Source organism: Erythrolamprus reginae, chromosome 6 (assembly GCF_031021105.1).
Source record: "Erythrolamprus reginae isolate rEryReg1 chromosome 6, rEryReg1.hap1, whole genome shotgun sequence".
In the NCBI taxonomy this organism is placed as follows: Eukaryota; Metazoa; Chordata; class Lepidosauria; order Squamata; family Dipsadidae; genus Erythrolamprus; species Erythrolamprus reginae.
In genome coordinates this window covers 51449706-51470372 of record NC_091955.1, presented here as the reverse complement: position 1 = coordinate 51470372, position 20667 = coordinate 51449706, and the positions used below count along the sequence as shown (strand labels likewise).

General features: G+C 41.5%; 1 protein-coding gene across 2 annotated transcripts in view; it reads left to right on the top strand.

Annotated features, from left to right (window-relative positions):
* PPP1R12A (protein phosphatase 1 regulatory subunit 12A) overlaps window positions 1–20667 on the top strand; it is a 113162-nt gene that overhangs the window by 68673 nt on the left and 23822 nt on the right. The window contains exons 9-13 of one of the 2 annotated variants that reach the window (XM_070754645.1): window positions 4489–4604; window positions 6149–6361; window positions 13324–13541; window positions 14648–14815; window positions 15684–15857. In XM_070754645.1, coding sequence (XP_070610746.1) covers window positions 4489–4604; window positions 6149–6361; window positions 13324–13541; window positions 14648–14815; window positions 15684–15857 — 889 coding nt within the window. The remainder of the gene's footprint in view (window positions 1–4488; window positions 4605–6148; window positions 6362–13323; window positions 13542–14647; window positions 14816–15683; window positions 15858–20667) is intronic. The other variant, XM_070754646.1, reaches the window with a different exon arrangement.

Below are 20667 nucleotides of genomic sequence, written 5' to 3'. Positions count from 1 at the left end.
ACTTAAGACTTACAAAGTGGCGCTCAAGACGGCAAGATGCACGTATCATGCCGCCTTGATTGCATCAGCGGAATCCCGCCCGGCCGCTCTGTTTAGGGTGACCCACTCCCTTCTTAACCAGGGGGGAGTTGGGGAGCCCTTACAGAGTAGGGCTGAGGATTTTAACACATTTTTCGCTGATAAAATCACACGGATCTGGGCGGACCTCGACTCCAATTGGATAACAGAGTCGACTGACAACGAATCAGTCGAGGTGACTGGGGCCCATACTTGTTCACCTGTCTGGGAAGAGTTTGATCTGGTGACACCTGATGAAGTGGACAAGGCCATTGGAGCTGTGAGTTCTGCCACCTGCTTACTGGATCCGTGTCCCTCCTGGCTGGTCTCCACCAGCAGGGAGGTGACACGGAGCTGGGTCCAGGAGATTGTCAACACTTCTTTGGGGGGGGGGTGTCCTTTCCGGATCCCTACAAGGAGGCACTTGTGCGTCCCTTCCTTAAGAAGCCTTCCCTGGACTCAGCCATTCTTAACAACTATCGGCTAGTCTCCAATCTTGTTGAGAAGGTAGTGGCACTCCAACTCCAACGGTCCTTGGAAGAAGCCTGGGACAGGGGTTTATCCTCTGTCCTGGTGCTTCTTGACCTCTCAGCGGCTTTTGATACCATCGACCATGGTATCCTTCTGCGCCGGCTGGAGGGGTTGGGAGTGGGGAGGCAATGTTCTTCAGTGGTTCTCCTCCTACGTCTCTGGTTGGTCGCAGTCGGTGTTAGTAGGGGGTCAGAGGTTGAATATACTGGAAGAGCTTAGAAAATTATTTCTAGCAGTCTCGTAATTAATCTATAACTAGAAAATTATTTTTAAAAGTAATGCATAAATTGGCTTTTGAAACATTTCTTGCTAAGGTTGTGCAAAACAATTTCAATCTTGTAAACTACAAAATTCATTTCCTTCTTTCTTTCTTTTTTCCCCTTTCCTATAGACTTTTTGGTTTTCCTATATAGCACAATATGATTAATTTTAACATAACAAACCAAAAATATATAATTTAGTTCACTTAATTATAATAATGAAATATGGAAAATCTTGCTGCAGTATACAATATATGTCCTCCAAGAATGACTTAAGGTTCAGACCCATCACTTCACCATTTCTTGAGTCACATGACTTTCATTGCTGCGTTTTCTTTGTTCCTACGATGCAGTCTTGTGCCAGGAAAATATGACTGTGACACAAGAATTAATTTATGTAAACTTGGAGATTTTAAAATATCAACAGGACTTTCATCATACTTTATTTGGCAGGCTAAAGAAGTTAACTTTTCCCTAAGTTGAATCTCTATGTTCCAAATTTGTACTTTCATTTTTCTCCTGATTAAGTAAGGTAGATTCTAGATGGATTAGAGGCCTACTATAATACCTGTTTTGCATAATATGTATATAGAATAGAATAAGAATTTTTTTAGAATAGAATTTTTTATTGGCCAAGTGTGATTGGACACACAAGGAATTTGTCTTGGTGCATATGCTCTCAGCGTACATAAAATAAATATAGGCAGGGTTCAACTCCATACATCAGTATTTCATTTTTTAATGAAAAGCACTGGGAATATTAGATATTAAAATATATTTACTGTTATATATTGACATATTGTATATAATTATATCCCATGTCATCATTTTTCTGCGTGCCTTTGCAAAAGTTGTAAAACATGAAGGAGTGCCTTCTCAACTTTTGCATTTAGAATTGAGAGCCATATTCCACTTTGCCTGACTTTTACATCAGAGATTCACAGCCATGACCTGTGGAACATAAACTGTTTCCCAGTCATGTTTTTGAGATCATGAAAACTTGTGAATTCTATTACTGATATTTGATGGTATCTGGATTATATTTGATGGTATCTGGATTATTAAAAAAGAAGCATTAAAATTGTACATTAAGATTCTAATAAGCTCCAAAAATTTAAAAATGTCCTGAAATTCTGTATCATTTTCTTTATTAAGGCTGTGTCCCCTATAAATTTTGACTAGAAGAAAATAATCCTATTCATTACCATTACCCTATGTATCTAGCCATTGAGGAGCTATTCTTGTGTTTTAGACTTTTTGCACTATTCTTAGTTTTAGTTTCATCTTGTTTTAAGTGTTTTATCATATTTGTATTATTATCTGAAATGTTTATTATAAATATCCCTCCATATGAATACATTAATTAAAACAACACTATTTTCTTGTTGAATCCTACTGTTAATTAATACCAGGAATGATATAATAATTTGATCAGTTTTAATTAAAAAATATAGTTTTCTGCTACGAGAATACAAATGGGGGAAGAATTCTCTCTCATAATCTTCCCATCCCCTCCCTTTCCCCAATTTACAAGAAAGATTGAATCTTGTTTTGTGCTTTAAAGTAGCCACTACATGTAGTCTGTGACTTATGACAAGGAGGAAATTCTGGTAAGACAAATGTATAAAGACGATGAAGGAAGGATATTAATACAGTGGTACCTCAAGATACGAACCCCTCGTCTTACGAACAACTTGTGATACGAACCCGGGGTTCAGAAAAATTTTGCCTCTTCTTACGAACTTTTTTCGAGTTACGAACCGGCGTTCGGAGACTGCTGGGAAGCCGCGCGGCTGTTTTAAAAGGTGACAGCCAGGCGGCGGGGCTTCCCAGAAGCCTCCCGAACGCCAGTTCGTAACTCGAACAAAGTTCGTAAGAAGAGGCAAAATTTTTCTGAACCCCGGATTTGGTTCGGGAGGTTGCTGGGAAGCCCCCCAGCCCGGCTGCGACCTTTTAAAACAGCCGCGCGGCTTCCCAGCTGTCTCCCGAAGCCGAACGCCAAAGCCGAACTTCCGCGTTCGGCTTCGGGAGACAGCTGGGAAGCCGCGTGGCTGTTTTAAAAGGTCGCAGCCGGCCTGGGGGGCTTCCCAGCACCCCCCCGAACCGTTCGGGGGGGTGCTGGGAAGCCCCCCAGGCCGGCTGTCACCTTTTAAAACAGCCGCGCGGCTTCCCAGCAGTCGCCGAAAGCCGTTTTTTTGCGGGGGGTTTTTTGGTTGCACGGATTAATTGACTTTACATTGTTTCCTATGGGAAACAATGTTTCGTCTTACGAACCTTTCGTCTTACGAACCTCCTCCTTGCACCAATTAAGTTCGTATCATGAGGTATTACTGTATTAGAAGTAACATCAAACCAAAACCAGATTGTCCTTGTGGGAAGTTATGCCCCGGGCAAGGGGAAAAACAATTCTACAAGAAGTTACATAATGTTATTGGAGAGAGAGAAATGATAGTATTTGCATCTTGGGGGACTTCAATGCAATAGTGGATATAAATTTAGATTACAAAAGTGAAAAAATAAGAAAAGGAATTAGAAGAACTTTACCTAATCGTTTTTTTTAAATGGCAGAGGAATTGAACATTCAGAATAGTTGGAGAGAGAGAAACTTGACGTCGACACCATTTGTGGTCTAGAATTGACATGGTCTGGATGTCAGTAGAATTAAATGCAGACGTGGAAGAAGTTATAATTGATAAGAACCTCTGGGCAGACAACAATCGAGTGCAAATCAGAGGGAAGAGACAAAAGAAAAGAAGGGGGTCTACCTTAAAAAGATCAATTTTAAAATAAAGAATTTAAATTGAAAATTGAAGAACAAATGTGTTTGCTCTCCCAGGGAAATAAGAAAGAAGACACAAATAGTCAAAATCTGTGGGACATGACAAAGGTTTACCTGAGAGGTATTGCAATCGCCTATATGGCAAAATAATATATAAAAAAGAAACAGTGGCAGAAAAGTCTAAAGGAGGAATTTGACAGACTAGAGGAAGAATTACAAAAGGAACCCCAAAGACATGAGTTGAAACGACAAATGGACTTAATCAAATATAAGTTGAACATCATTGAGAAGGAAGACAGCGCAGCAAATAAAATGTAGTAAACATTCTTTGAAAACGCGAATAAGCCTGAGTGAAGGTTAGCCTACAGATTGAAAAAAGAGAGAGAAGGTGGATTAGCAAATTACACAATGAAAAGGGAAATATAATGCACCAAAATGAAGGGGGGGGGATATAATTCATGAGTTTTACAAGAAACTATACAAGGAGGATGAAGGTAAGACTGAAGATGAAGCACTACCACAACTTCTAGATTCCTGTTGGCTTCTCTAGTTTTTGAGGGAAGCCGGCAAAGAACATCAGGAATAATGATCATGTGACCATGGCTTGTGCAACATCATAATTATGATATGGGCATCAAGCACCAGATTACGATTTTGTGATGGGAGGGATAGCCAGAATTATGAGGATTCATCATAAGTATTGTTTGGTGACAATTTTGCGAGTAGTTACAATAATTAAAAATATTTCCTAACAAAATTAGCTCTTTAGTTTTTGGGTTGGACCTAATGCCTTTTGAGAGAATGGGATAGCTACAGACAGTACGTTTATATTATATAAATTCTGAATGATTTTTTTTATAGAAAAGAACAAATCTATCGCCAATAATTCAAGTACTACCAATGTGCAAGCTTCTTCAATTGTAACAACACCATCTGTTCCTACTGGTCAAGTGACGCCTACATCCCCTCTTAAAAAGGTAAAATATGCTTTTATTCATTTAATAGTACATACCTATTCAAAAAGCAACATTTTATGCATACAATTTTTCATAGGTGTTTCAGTCTGATGATAAAAGTTACCTTTGCCCTATTTGGCACCCTACAAATGTAACTGCAGCTGCCAGAATTCACAGATAGCATAGCACCTCTAGTTATGAATTAAGCAATAGTCTTAAAGATAATGTATTTTTCACTGTTGCTTTATTTGGAAAGTATTCCTTTGGTGGGAGGATAATATTCTGAGTAGCAGAACATTTTAAATAGATTTTTTTAAAGGAAGCTTGCTAGAATTATTTCCCAAATAATCTATAATTTTTAATCAGGCTTCACATAGTTGCTGTTTATGTCTCACTGATGTACTCGTCTGTAATGTTTATTTTTGCATCTTTAAGGTTTTAGCAAGATAAGCAGAAGAATGCAAATATTTATTGCTATATTCCTTAGATATAGCATCCATTTGTATGAATGTGGTTTAAACAAGGTAGAGTTCTAACCTTTACAACATCCATAAAGCAAAACATAGAGTTGCTTGCCTGAATTTCTGTTCTCTTAGAGTGCATTGTGCGATTGTGTATCATACCTTCATTCTGTAACAAAAAAACTTATATTTTAGCCAATACAGTAGACCCCCGCTCGTTGCGAGGGTTCCGTTCCAGGACCCCCCGCAACGAGCGGGTTTTCGCGAAGTAGCGCTGCGGAAGTAAAAACACCATCTGCGCATGTGCAGATGGCGTTTTTACTCCCACAGCGCTAGCGAGGAGCCGAAGATTGGGGGCGGGGCGGCTGTTTGCCGCCGGCATGGAGGGCTTCCTAGCAGCCCCCCAAACCCGGGTTGGGGGTCCGGGGGGCGCTGGCTCTCGGCGCTTTCGAGCTGAGTCCGGGAGCGAATTCGCTTCCGGACTCAGCTCAAAACCGCCGATAGCAAGCGGCAAGGAACGGCTTGTCTCGGCGCTTTCGAGCTGACCGGACTCAGCTCGAAAGCGCCGAGACAAGCCGTTCCTTGCCGCTTGCTATCGGCGGTTTTGAGCTGAGTCCGGAAGCGAATTCGCCCCCGGACTCAGCTCAAAAGCGGCGAGAATGAACGGCGTGGGCGGGCGAAGGGCGGGCGGCAGCGAGGAGTTTGCGTGGGCGGTGGGGAAACTCCTCGCTGACGCCAGCAAGAGGGGGAAGACCCAGGGAAGCCGCTGCCATCTACGCATGCGTGCCCGGCACGCATGCGTAGATGGTATTTTTGACTTCCGGGTTGAAAAATAGCGAAGTACCCTGTTCGCAATGGTTGGGGACGCAATAAACGGGGGATCACTGTATTCTTTGTATTAAAAATGATTGCAATGTAATTAAGCAGAATGATGCTATTTCTCTGATTTATGTATACTTGTCAGTGAAGAGAGTAGAAAACCTGTTATTATTGTTGAGATTCTAGAATTTCTTGTTTTCTGGTCTGTGTATGTCCTTTCTTTAACATTTGACTGCCCGGTGGATGCTTGGAAAAAGCTTATAAAAAAGCAACTCTGTTTTGCAGTTTCCTACTTCAACTAAGATTTCTCCCAAAGAAGAAGAACGGAAAGATGAGTCTCCTGCTTCTTGGAGATTGGGACTTCGGAAGACTGGCAGCTATGGGGCTCTGGCAGAAATTACAGCTAGCAAAGAAACTCAGAAAGAAAAAGATTCAACAGGTGTTATACGTTCAGCTTCAAGCCCTAGATTGTCATCTTCATTGGATAACAAAGACAAGGTAACTATTTTCCTCCAAAATTTGCAACATAGTCAAGTTATTGTTAATTAAGTTACTCTTGGTAGTGATTTTTAACCAAAGCAGTACATGTTTGAGTGACAACCAGTCTATGAAAATGCAGACCAGATTGTTATGTCTATAATTTATGGGTTAAGGTCTTTACCTGCATGAATAGTAAAGTCAATATAAAACATAAACACTCAGTGAAGAGAGGGCTTCAGGTGTCTTTCTATGTATTTTTGTATGATTCTTGATACTAGTGCCTTTCAGAAATATTATGGTATCTCTTCCACCTCTCCCAAGATATTTGTTACTAATATGTTTCAGGGCGCAATGTATCTACTGCCCTAATGCTTGTGGAGGAAAAGCAATTATATGAAATCATTTTGTTATTGCCCTTTCTGTATTTTAGTTCAGGTTTAGCAACTAATCAGCTTTCTAGATTTTAATGTATAAGTATTTTAAAGTATAAATCAGAAGGAGTCTAGTGCTATCTTTTCAAATTAATAAATTATATGAAAAGGTGTAAGCTTTTCTAAACTACAGTGGAACCCCGACTTACGAGTTTAATTGGTTCCGGAAGGAGGCTCGCACGTCGAACAGCTCGTATGTCGAAACATTGTTTCCCATAGGAAACAATGTAAAAGCGATTAATGCGTGCAAGCCCGAGGGCTGAGGGGAAAAGACGTCGGCTGAAGCGGGGAAGTTCGCCAGGAGTCAGCAAAGAAGCCCTGCATGTGTTTTAAAATATCGGAGCCGGCATGGGGAGGCTTTTAATCAGCCCCCGAGCCCCCAACCCGGACTCCGGGGTTGATTGAGAGCCTCCCCATGCCGTCTCCGATGTTTTAAAACACACGCGCGGCTTTTCCGCTGCCTCCTAAAGCGGGGAAGTTCGCCAGGAGGCAGCAGAAAAGCCGCGCGTGTGTTTTAAAACATCGGAGCCGGCATGGGGAGGCTTTTAATCAGCCTCCGAGCCCCGAACCCGGACTCGGGGGTTGATTGAGAGCCTCCCCATGCCGGCTCCGATGTTTTAAAAGACACGCGCGGCTTTTCTGCTGCCTCCTGGCGAACTTCCCCGCTTTAGGAGGCAGCGGAAAAGCCGCGCGTGTGTTTTAAAACATCGGAGCCGGCATGGGGAGGCTTTTAATCAGCCTCCGAGCCCCGAACCCGGGGGTTGATTGAGAGCCTCCCCATGTCGGCTCCGATGTTTTAAAAGACACGCGCGGCTTTTCTGCTGCCTCCTGGCGAACTTCCCCGCTTTAGGAGGCAGCGGAAAAGCCGCGCGTGTGTTTTAAAACATCGGAGCCGGCATGGGGAGGCTTTTAATCAGCCTCCGAGCCCCGAACCCGGACTCGGGGGTTGATTGAGAGCCTCCCCATGCCGGCTCCGATGTTTTAAAAGACACGCGCGGCTTTTCTGCTGCCTCCTGGCGAACTTCCCCGCTTTAGGAGGCAGCGGAAAAGCCGCGCGTGTGTTTTAAAACATCGGAGCCGGCATGGGGAGGCTTTTAATCAGCCCCCGAGCCCCGAACCCGGACTCGGGGGTTGATTGAGAGCCTCCCCATGCCGGCTCCGATGTTTTAAAAGACACGCGCGGCTTTTCTGCTGCCTCCTGGCGAACTTCCCCGCTTTAGGAGGCAGCGGAAAAGCCGCTTATTTTTTCTTGCTTATTTTTTCCCGCCACTCGCAGCGAAAGTGCCCCGGTTTTTTTGCCGCCCCCCCCCCCGCCCGCCTCTCGCAGCAAGTGCTTGTCCGGGCGTTTTTTTTGCCCCCTCCCCCCCCGCCCGCCTCGCAGCAAGTGCTTGTCCGGGCGTTTTTTTTTGCCCCCCCCCCCCCCGCCCGCCTCTCGCAGCAAGTGCTTGTCCGGGCGGTTTTTTTTGCCCCCTCCCCCCCGCCCGCCTCGCAGCAAGTGCTTGTCCGGGCGGTTTTTTTTGCCCCCTCCCCCCCGCCCGCCTCGCAGCAAGTGCTTGTCCGGGCGTTTTTTTTTGCCGCCCCCCCCCCGCCTCTCACAGCAAGTGCTTGTCCGGGTGTTTTTTTTGCCCCCTCCCCCCGCCCGCCTCACAGCAAGTGCTTGTCCGGGCGTTTTTTTTGCCGCCCCCCCCCCCCCGCCCGCTTCTGCACCCCCAGCAGAAGCCAAGGACTCACCAAGAGCTGGATACTGAGAAGAGCCGGCCTGGCTTGCTTTGCTTCCGAGCTGATGCAGAGCCGAATAAAGCGTCACGCCCCCCTGACGCTTTTGGCGGCAAAAGAGCCCAGCATCGCTTCGGAAGCCGCCGAAAGCGTCAGAGGGGCGTGACGCTTTATTCGGCTCTGCATCAGCTCGGAAGCAAAGCAAGCCAGGCCGGCTCTTCTCAGCTCGTATCCCGAATGGAAGCTCGTGAGTCGAACAAAAATTTCTCTACTCTCCCAGCTCGTATCTCGAGTAGCTCGTAAGTAGAGCTGCTCGTATGTCGGGGTTCCACTGTACAACTCACTTACTCTAATGCCTGGAATAGCTAAATTGATATAGCATATAAATTAGGCTGTCAGTAAGGGGAAAGAAACAGACTAATTATGCAGATGCAGAAAAAAAGTATTTTATCAACTTTTGTAATTTGTTTAAAACTCATTGTGTTTATTGAGATCTTCTGAAATAGTCAGAATGAGAAATGAAGGGAACAAAGACAGCCACTTTTTGTAGCATTTATAGATCTTACAAAAGTCTTTACCTGCATGAATTTTGACCTGGTTAGTAGGGACGGACTTTATAAAATCCTCCCCAAGATCGGCTGTCCGCTCCAGCTCCTCAACATCATCAAGTTCTTTCATGAGGAAATGAAGGGCATGGTAGTTTTTGATGGCTTTACATCAGATTCCTTTGACATTCGAAGTGGAGTGAAACAGGGCTGTGTCCTTGCACCATCTCTATTCAGGATCTTTTTTGCTGTCATGCTGAAGCATGCTTTTGGAACTGTAACAGAGGGAGTCTATCTCCACATCAGATCAGGCGGAAAACTCTTTAGCCTTTCTAGATTGAGAGCAAAGTTTAAAGTCCAGCTGAAATGCTTATGGGATTTCCTTTTAACTGATGATTCTACCATCAACGCTCATTCTGCCAAAGACCTTCAACGACTCATTGACTGTTTTAGCAAGGCTGCCAAGATTTTGGATTAACAATCAACCTAAAAAACCCACAAGTCATGGTCAGGATGTAGTTTCACCTCCCCATACTACAATCTTTGCACAAGAATTAGAGATTGTCCGTGATTTTGTGTATCTTGGCTCAACCATCGCCGACATCTCTTTCTAGATATTGAGCTGAATAAACGTATTGGTAAAGCGGCCACCACATTCTCTCGATTCAGAAAGAATATGGCTTAATAAGATGACAGAACATACAAAGATCTAGGTTTAAAGAGCCTGTGTCCTGAGCACACTCTTCTACATGACAAGAGAGAAAGTTGAATACCTTCCATATGCACTGTCTTCAAAGTATTCCTGGCATCACCTGGCATGACAAATTTCCAAATAGCACAGTCTTGGAACGTGCTGGAATTTCTAGCATGTAACAGCGACGTCTTAGCTGGATTGGGCATGTTATGAGAATAGATGATGGGCGGATTCTGAAAGATCTTCTGTAGGGAAAGCACCTCAGAGGGAGACCACAACTGCAATATAAGGATATCTGTAAGAGGGATTTAAAGGTCTTGGGAATGGACATTAACAGCTGGAAAACATTGACTTCTGATTGTTCAGCTTGGAGGCTAAAGTTGCAGCATGGGCTTCTCCATTTTGAGGAGACACTTGTTCGGCAGGCTGAAGCGAAATTCAGGGGCCAGGCAGGGGACGGAATTGTGTGGAAGGGATTGCCCCTCTCAGATTGGCCTTTTTAGCCATACTAGACACTGTTCTAGGAACTATTTCCAGAGCACAGATTCCATAGTCTTTCAAGACTGAAGGTTGCCAGTGAATAAGATAGTCATATAAATTTGATGGACAAGACAGACATGCGCACAAAGTCTGGAAGTTTTTGAAGTTTGTGAGTTAAGTAGTTTTGCACTAATTTTTGCTGAGTTTCTTTGTTCCAAATTAGCATTTTTCTGTAATGGAGTGCCCCGGAAGGTTGAAATACTTTGATATTATTTTGTCCTTATTCTGGGACCTGATGTCAAATTTAGATACATTGATTTTGTTATGCAAAATCTGGCTTGATTATCCAAATTAGAAGCCTGGTCAGCTGATAATTATACTTTAGGGAAGAGCATGAAATACCCAGTCCTTAGATTAATTTCATGAAGCCCTTAGCTTATTGTTCTGTAAAAGAGTTTGAAGATATAAATATAACGCTGTATACCCAGCTAAATTGTTATGCCCTACTCTATCTTTATCGCTGCAAACCCAGTGGAATTCTCATGCCCTATTCTACTTAAATTGATCCCTTCTTCGATCCATATTTTTTAATAGTTTTAAGTCTGTAAAGTAAACGACTTAATTTTCATTAGAAAATAGCTTAATCCAAAAATCAGTTCATTTCTTACCTAAATAAATTCATTCCATTATTAATTCCATTTTCAATACTTACTTCATGCTACTTATATCTTATAGAAACCTATTAGCTGCCCCTAGAGATTTAACAGCATTTCTTTATATTCTTGCCATCGCTTATTGTACTTCACTCCTCTTCTCCATTTAAATCCACATATTTCCATATAAACATATATTTCTCATAAAGCTTAACAAGTATCATCACAAACAAAATTGATAAATGAAAATACAGTGATCCCTCGATCTTCGCGATCTCGATCTTCGCGAAACGCTATATCGCGATTTTTCAAAAAATATTAATTAAAAATATTTTCCCACCCGATGACGTCACTCTCTTCCTTTCTCGTCTTTCTTTCTCTCTCTCTTTCTCTATCTTGCTTCTTCCTCTCTCACACTCTCTTCCTCCCTCTCTCATCTCTTTCTTTCCTTCTCTCTCTTTATCTCTCCCCCTCTTGCTCTCGAGCGGCGGGCGGGCGAGCGGCGGGCGGGCAGCAGCGAGAAGCTGAAGATCGGGGTTTCCCCTTTGCGTGGGCGGCGGGGAAGACCCAGGGAAGGTTTCTTCGGCCGCCCAGCAGCTGATCTGCTCGGCAGCGCCGCAGCAGCAAGGAGCCGAAGATCGGGGTTTCCCCTTTGCGTGGGCGGTGGGGAAGACCCAGGGAAGATCAGCTGCTGGGCAGCCGAAGGAACCTTCCCTGGGTCTTCCCCACCGCCCACGCAAAGGGGAAACCCCGATCTTCGGCTCCTCGCTGCTGCGGCGCTGCCGAGGAACTTTCCCTGGGTCTTCCCAGGTGCGGAAGTAAAAACACCACTATATCGCGAAAAATCGATTATCGCGAGGGGTCTTGGAACGGAACCCTCGCGATAATCGAGGGATCACTGTAAATAGGGAAAAAAACATGAAAAAACCTTCTTTCTATTCTTAAATTAATTAATTTCATATTGCAATATTACATATTACAATATTTGAATAGTTATATCTTAAGTTCTAGATTTAAATTTTCCCAGATATTAATTTTTTTTAAAGTCTAATAAAAAAATATAAAAAGTAAAAAAATCTGACAAAGCTTCATTGTACCCAATATCGAATAAAACATAAATATCTTTGTTTATAATGATTAATTCCCCTTTCCTCAAACCAAATAATCTCCAAAATGAAATACATTCCCTCTAACATTATACCCCCCCTTTAAAGCTGTGCATATCGAATTTCATATAATCACCATCTTATCCTAGTTTTAAAAAAGAATTTTTTTTTATAAAATATAAACCTTTCAAAACGCTCTTTCCCTCATATTATTATCAAATCAATTTCAGATCCAGAATTTTTCTCCATAAATGAGCCTGCTAATAAATTCAATAACTTTAATATAGTTAAGCTTTTAAGTGTATAATGCCTCTTATCAAATAATATGTCCATGATTCTAACAGATTCCTTTCTTCTAATAATACCGTCTTTTCTTCTTCTTTGCTTAAGATGATACTGTAGAAATTGAATTTAATGTAAAACGTCCCGCTCCCGCTCCAGATCTTCTTTGTACATATCTCGGAAATATGTGTTGACTTATTCTATTAAAAAGTTATTGATTAGTAGCTCTACAAAGCTTTTCCGTTCCGTGACAATGTTATTCAAATCTTCCCATTGCGCTTGCTTCTCGATTCCAAGATGGCGAATCAGCTCCCAAAGCCACATGTCAGCTCCAAGGTGACACGTCATTTCCTCAAAAGCAAAAGGGGACAACTTGAAGGAAAAACAAAAAAACATAATCCAAATGCACACCAAATCGGTTCTGATCCAAGCTCCATCTTTAACAGCCTTTAAGGCTCTTCAAAAAGAAGAACGACGATTAGGCAATTTCGCTGATCAATACTCTTGCTGTATGCCCCTTAACTCTTTATATAAAGGAATTAGTAATTAGGTTTGTAATTTGATTAATTTGGCAATATTGGGTGTTATTATTGGGTTTATTTTTTCCCCTTTTGATTACGCTACTGCAAGATTTTTTTAATCGTTTCTTTTTAGGGGTACTTTGTTAATAGGCATTAATTATTTGTAAAGGTATTGACTATACATGAAAATTGACATAGAAGCGACTAGGAGGGATTCGAATCATTTCAACCTAATCAATGTGAGGTACTAAAATTTGGAACAGCTCAAAAGGTGTTTTAGCTAATACTATGTTTTTACAATAATATAAAAAATGGGCAAAAGTGAAGGTGGTAGCATTTGGTTTGTATATCACAATTTCCTGAAATTGATTTATTCTAAAGCAATTTGCTGATGTTGGTATATGTTTTTACTGTAATGTAATTGGAGAGGAAAATTTTAAAAATTCTTTGCCAAAAAGAATGAATATACTTATTGCACGGAGGAAGTCGGTTCTTTAAAAAATAAAACTTCTAATTGGTTGTAACTGAAATATTATTTAAAAATTCTTTCAGGAGAGAGATACAAAAACAACCAGGCTTGCATATGTGGCACCTACAATACCAAGACGGCTGGCTAGTACATCAGATATTGAAGAGAAAGAAAATAGGGATTCTTCTGCCAGTATAATACGTGGTAGTGGTTCTTATACTAGAAGAAAACGGGAAGAAGATGCAAAGAAAAATATCTCTAATGAAGGAACTACATCACTAAATTCAAGCTATCAGAAAAGGTAAATAAATAACACTTTATAACAGGGGTGTCAAACTCACAGCATAACATGACATATCAGGACTTTTCTACCCTAACCTAAACCAGGCAGGGGTAGAGTCAGCACATGACACATCTGGACCATGGCCCACGAGTTTGCCACCCCTGCTTTATAATAGGTTTATTCCAGAATTAGCAAAAGACAAGAGTGTAAAAGGATATTAACATTTTTTTTCCTTTCAACTATATAGTGAGTGCTTGATTTTGAGTATAATTTAATCAAAGAGAAATTTAAAGATCGGCAACATTTAACTATTTTAATATATTTCAGTACATAATAACAATATATTTTGTATATGTAATTTATACTGAATACATAAGAATAGTTTTTTGTAAATGAAAAATAACAATTACTTCATTATTACAATAATTTCTGAATTCATTTAACGTAAAAGTTGGTTTTGATCTTATCCCCCATCTTTTGGTATGAGATCACATATGCGATGTTGGGGCAGTGGTATTAGTCTTTAAGATGTTTCTCTGGGTTTGTAATTTTTTTTTTCAGGAATCATGTTAAATTTAGGGTTTTTAATTTTGATATTAATAATTAAAAGGCTCGTTTTATGTAATTTACTGGGGTTTTTTAAAGTCTTCTATAATCTCATAAACTAAATAAATGTAAGAATATTGTCTTTCTTGTTACTGGAGCAACAATAAAAGTAGAATTGCCTTTCATTGATATAAATGTTTTAGGCAGGTATCAGTTTGTCACTAATTTGCTTATAATTTTTATTACTTTATAACTAATCTATAAGTTACTAATTTTTGGTTTCTTAAAACATGCATTTTAAATGGATTTCATTTGATTCTTTCCTGGATAATTGTAATTATAGTTATTTTTAAATATATAAAATAGTATTAATAATTACATCATTACCATTTCATAAATATGTATTACATGGATATATTCAAGCGTGTTGTTTTACTGGGTTAAGATTGTAATCATATCTAGAAGAGTGGGAAAGTAGTAGTCATGTGTTATAATTATCATTTTTCCTTTTAGTGGATTTAATTAGCATTTGGTCAAAAAATCATCAGCGTAAAAGACTATTTTTTTTTTTTTGGTAGCAGTTCCTTTGGTAGAAGACAAGATGACTTGATTAATACTAGTGTTCCAAATACTACATCTATATCAACTGTTACCTCTCTCACTGGTCTTCAGAAAAATCTGCTTTCTAGTACAAGCACTGCTGCAAAGGCCACCACAGGTTCAGCAACATCAGCCATGCAAAGCAGGTGAGATTAATGTGAGCTTTTGTGCATAAGGTACTGGGTTTGCAGTTTTGTGTTGATTTTGTATGTACAAGTGGACTAAAAGCATTTTTGAACAAAGTAATACCACATGTGCACTTAAATTAATTTTCAGTTCAAATTGTAGTAGTGCTCTGAATCTAAGATACATTTCTTTTTTCTTGGTGTAATTTGTACTTATTTGCATCTTAAATAATGATTGAGAACTGGAAATGTTGGGTAGTTTAATTTGGGTCTTTGCACTGAAGATGATAGAATATAAACATAGCTTCAACTGAAGTATTTATATGATGCCCATTTTGCTATCCAAAGCAACTGTTTCTTACAATGTAATACAAATAGAAATATAGAAATAATTATAAATTTAAGAACAAATAAAATTACAAGGATTAAGACTAAAAATCACAGACTCAAGTGGCTTGAGTTGTGGTGTCTTCTCTGTCATTGCATCAACCTCCTCTAGCCTAAGGCAACTCTAACTGGTAGAGTATTATTACATATTAATATAATTTGACATTTCAATGTATTATTTTAGCCATATTATGTTTAAATTTCAATGCATCATGTTGTCATTTTACATATGTTCCCTGGCCCAAAATCCAAATAATAGTCACATAAAAAGAATAGAAATGCGTCATAACATAATAACATAAATTCTTGAGAAATAAAGTAAAAAGATAGTCCAGTAAAATTCACTTGGAACATTTGGATAATTCTAAAACAGAGCTTAGGAAGTTTGCATATTTTTAAAAATTAAAAAAACCATTTCTTTGCATCACACTTTTTTAGTGAACTGCTTTTATTGCTTATCAATTTTTCTTTTTTATTCATTGTTTTTGCGGGAATCCTGTAGTACCTCAAATCGTTTATGGGCTGATGATAGCACTGAGAAAGACAAAGATAATATTTCTACAGCACTGACTGTTCCTGTTGCACCCTCAGTTGTAAATACTGGGGTTACTACTACTGCCTTGACTACAACTACTACTGGTACTGTGTCATCTTCAGAAGTCAGAGAGAGACGCAGGTGTGTAAACATTATAAAAATATTACTTTTCTTGTATAGATAGATATCAGTATGCTTCTTGCTAAATATACATTAAAAACCACAGTTCAGTTTTACTGTGCTTTTTTAAAATAAGGTACAGTGGTACCTCATCTTACGAACGCCTCTTCTAACGAACTTTTCAAGATACGAACCCGGTGTTTAAGATTTTTTTGGCCTCTTCTTCCGAACTATTTTTACCTTACGAACCCAAGCTGCTGCTGCTGGGATGAAGGGGTTTCTTTCCCCCCCCTTTTTGAAGAAAGAAAAGGGAGGGGTGGCTTGGAGGGAGAAATGACTGCATTTAAATAACTAGGAGAACACCGTGTTTTCAGGCACTGAAAGGATGTCTTTTGAAGAAAGAAAAGGGAGGGGCGCCCCCCTTCCCTTTCTTCCTTCCCACTCACCCTTTAGCCTAGCCTTGCTTCTTCCACCCACCCCCTTTAGCTGCTCCTCCCTGCCCTCTGTTCGCCTCCCTTCTAAAGTTTGGGATTTTCCTGAAGGATTTGCTCGCATTATTTGCTTTTACATTGATTCCTATGGGAAACATTGTTTCATCTTACGAACTTCACCTTACGAACCTCCTCCTGGAACCAATTAAGTTCGTATCATGAGGTACCACTGTATATATTATTTGTGCTTTCTGTAACTCCTTGCATATTTCAAATTTAAGATAATGAGTGGTGTTTAATGTTTCCATTGTAATGGTCTTTCATTAGTTGTAGATTTTTGAGAAAAAATTTCATGAGAAGAATTTATTTTTCCTTTATAAGCGAAGTTTGATTGATTTAGTAGCTATTTATAAACTCTACTAAATAGAAATGCAAAAAAATAAATAGAAAAACAAAAAGAAACTAAGAGATTCTCCAGCTATAATAAATTGAACTAACACTGTGTGTGTATTAAATCAATCCTACTATAAAAACATGTTAGGTCTTATTCTTGCAATAGCTCTTATTTTCAGGGAAACATTTGAGATTTTAAAACTATTATTAATATCAAATCAAAGTTCAAAAATTAAGTCTTATGGCCAGCAAATTATTGATTGATCGTTCTTGGATGAAACTGATTATCTAGACTCTTATCAGTCTGGTTTCAGGACCGATGACAGCATGGAAACCACTTTGGTCACACTGATGGATGAACTCTGGCGGACCCGGGATAAGGGTCACTTTATCCTGGTGCTTCTTGACCTCTCAGCGACCTTCGATACCATTGACCATGGTATCCTTCTGCAACGGCTGGAGGGTTTGATCCTTCTGCAACGGCTGGAGGGTTTGGGAATGGAAGGCACTGTTTTACGGTGGTTCTCCTACCTCTCTGGTTGCTCGCAGTCGGTGTTGGGGGGGGGAAGAGGTCCACTCCTCGTCCCCTGCTTTGTGGGGTGCCGTTGGGGTCGGTTCTCCCCCCCCCCCCCCGCTATTTAACATTTACATGAAGCCACTGTGAGATCATCCGATGGCATGGGGTGAGGTATCATCAGTATGATGATACCCAGTTATATATCTCCACCTCATGCCAATTCAGTGAAGTGATTGATGTAATATGCCTGGAAGCCTGGAAGCTGTTAGGGTCTGGATGGGAGCCAACAGGCTCAACCCAGACAAGACCAAGTGGCTTTGGGCATTCCCTCCGAAGGACTGTTCCATCTGTCTGTCCATTGTTCGGGGGGAGAGATCTTGAGCCCCTCAGATAGTGGTAAAGATCCTCCTGGATCCACACTGAATCTTGAACACCATCTCTCAGCTATGGCCAGGGAGACCTTTGCCTAGGCTTGCCTGGTGTACCAGTTACAGCCCTATTTGGACCAGGAAGCCTTGCGCACAGTCACTCAGGCCCTCATCACCTCCCTTCTTGATTATTGCAATGCGCTCTACATGGGGCTACCCTTGAAGAGTGTTCGGAGACTGCAGATAGTCCAGAATGCAGCCATGCGAGCTGTTATGGGGGTAATTCGGTACGCCCATGTAACACCAACACTCTGCGTGCTACACTGGCTACTGATTAGTCTGGTCACAATTCAAGGTGTTGGTTATCACCTATAAAGCCCTACATGGCTCAAGTCCTGACTATTTACGGGACCGTCTCCTGCCACATACCTCCCAGAGATCTATCAGATCGCACAGAATCAGCCGCCTCCTGGTCCCATCAACTAAACAATGTACGTCAACCATAAATGTACCGTATATACTCGAGTATAAGCCGACCCGAGTATAAGCCGAAGCACCAATTTTTGCCACAAAAACTGGGAAAACTTATTGACCCGAGTATAAGCCGAGGTTAGAAAATGCAGTGGCTACTGGTAACTTATAAAAATGGAAACCAATAAAATTACATTAATTGAGACATGTTTTAGAATATTTATTTTAAAGAAAACCAGTAAACTAGCTCTGTAAATTTAAAAGAGGGTAAACAAATTAACAATATTAACAATAAATTAAAAAGTAAAAAAAGTAGCTCAATCAGCAACAAAGCTAAAACCTAAGAGTTAGAATCCTTCAAAACTGGATTCCTTCTCATCATTAATTGGATTTACATTATTGTTCTGTTTTTATATATGCTGTCAGCCACCCTGAGTCCTCGGAGAGGGATGGCATACAAATCCAATTAGATAGATAGATAGATAGATAGATAGATAGATAGATAGATAGATAGATAGATAAATAAATCTGTATCCAAAGAAGAGCTTCAGCATTAGCTGCTGTGAGGTTATCAGCATGACCTCCAACTCTGTTATTGTTGTTTGTTGATTTTGTTGTTGATTTTGTTGTTGTTGTTGCTGCTATATTTTGTCCATGTCAGCCACATGGTCTACTAATGAGTCTACAGAGAGGGGCTGCATACAAATCTAATAAATAATAATAAAAATAAATAATAATAATGACAAGAAGCTAAGTTCACCAGTTTCTTCCAAAGCCAGGCTAAGCCTCCAAGATTGTAAAAGTTGAAGCCAAGTGATTGTAATTCTCACCGGCCCAGAGTTTACAATGAAGCAACCACATTTAGCTGGAGAAAAATATGCAGACTCATCTATTATGCCTTAATGATCCCTTAAGCCCTTTGCTCAAACAGGGAACTGGAATAATTGCTAAAGGAGAGAACAGGAGCCAAACTGCACCTGGTGAACCACAAACACGTGCGGTGCGGTTTTGGCAAGGTGGATTTTTTCTGACAGGCTGGTCTCCTGCATGTACGGCTTCTTTCCCCGGCACCAGCAAAGTTGCCAGCCAACTGCTCCGACGGCGTGCGAGAGGGGAAAAGCCGGTGAGGTCGGGGGGGGGATTCCTGCTTCATGAGTCCCCCCCCACCTCACCAGCTTCGCATCGGCTTTTCCCCTCTCGCATGCCGTCGGAGCAGTTGGCTGGCAACTTTGCTGGACCCGGGGAAGGGAAGGTAGCTGCCCTACCCTTCCCACAGCCGCGTCACTCGGAGCCCCGTTTTACTTCTCTCTTGGAGCTCCTGTCGGCATCTTGCAGCTGCCTTCCCTTCTCCGGGTCCAGCAAAGTTGCCAGCCAACTGCTCCGACGGCGTGCGAGAGAGGAACAGACGATGCGAAGCTGGTGAGGTCGGGGGGGGGGGACTCATGAAGCAGGAATCCCCTCCCCCCTGACTTCCCATCGTCTGTTCCTCTCTCGCACGCCATCGGAGCAGTTGGCTGGCAACTTTGCTGGACCGGAGAAGGGAAGGTAGCTGCAAGGCGCCGACAGGAGCTCCAAGCAGGAAGTAAAAGGGGGCTCCGAGTGACGCAGCAAAGTTGCCAGCCAACTGCTCCGACGGCGTGCGAGAGAGGAACAGACGATGGGAAGTCAGGGGGGGGATTCCTGCTTCATGAGTCCCCCCCCACCTCACCAGCTTTGCATCGTCTTTTCCCCTCTCGCACGCCGTCGGAGCAGTTGGCTGGCAACTTTGCTGCGTCACTCGGAGCCTGCTGAACAGTTCATCTGACTACTTCGGAGCATTGCTCTCCAAATCTGCATGCAAATTACCGCTGTGTGGAGGATCTTGTGGGTGATTCTGGGACTCTTCCTACCCCAGGAAAATCATACAAACTTAGAGAACTCGGTTACCTTTTCTTAAAATTAAAAAATTCCAGAAAAAGCTCCCTTTCCCAGCACGTTCCCCTGGACTGGGTCAGTTAGTCATCTTCATATAATTGCTGCTCTGTGTTGAGAGGTTAGACAAAGGGATCTCTTAAGATTCCTTCCAATCCAATAAGTCTATGGAACCATTCTGAACTACAGCAAAAATACATGTATGTATATAAATTGTGTGAGTGTGTACTTAAAATACAGATTCGGAACTACAATTTAACTCTTAAGATTCTACGGTAGAATCCATGCCCAAATAAATGACATTAAAAGATGACATAAACAGTAAATATAAACATTCTTAAGGTTTTTTGACCTTCTCAACACAAAGCTTACAAAGGAATAACTTTGTAGTATACATAGGATTAGGTGTACAGTGAACATAATGACAAAGGTTCAGGTTCGGGAGAACGCCGAGGAGCGCCGCCGCCCAGCTGTCACCTTCGCAGAAGAACCACGGAGCTGTCAGCCGGTCGGGAGGTTCAAACGGAGGTGGGGAATCCCAATAGGGAATTCCATGGGCGGAGCTTTGACGTCACAAAGAGATCCTTCTTGGAGTCCACGTTTTGGCCGGCCAGGAAGGACGTCTCCGTGACGTCAAAGCTCCGCCCATGGAATTCCCTATTGGGATTCCCCACCTCCGTTTGAGCCTCCCGACCGGCTGACAGCTCCACGGCTCTTCTGAAAAGGTGAGAGCCGTGTGG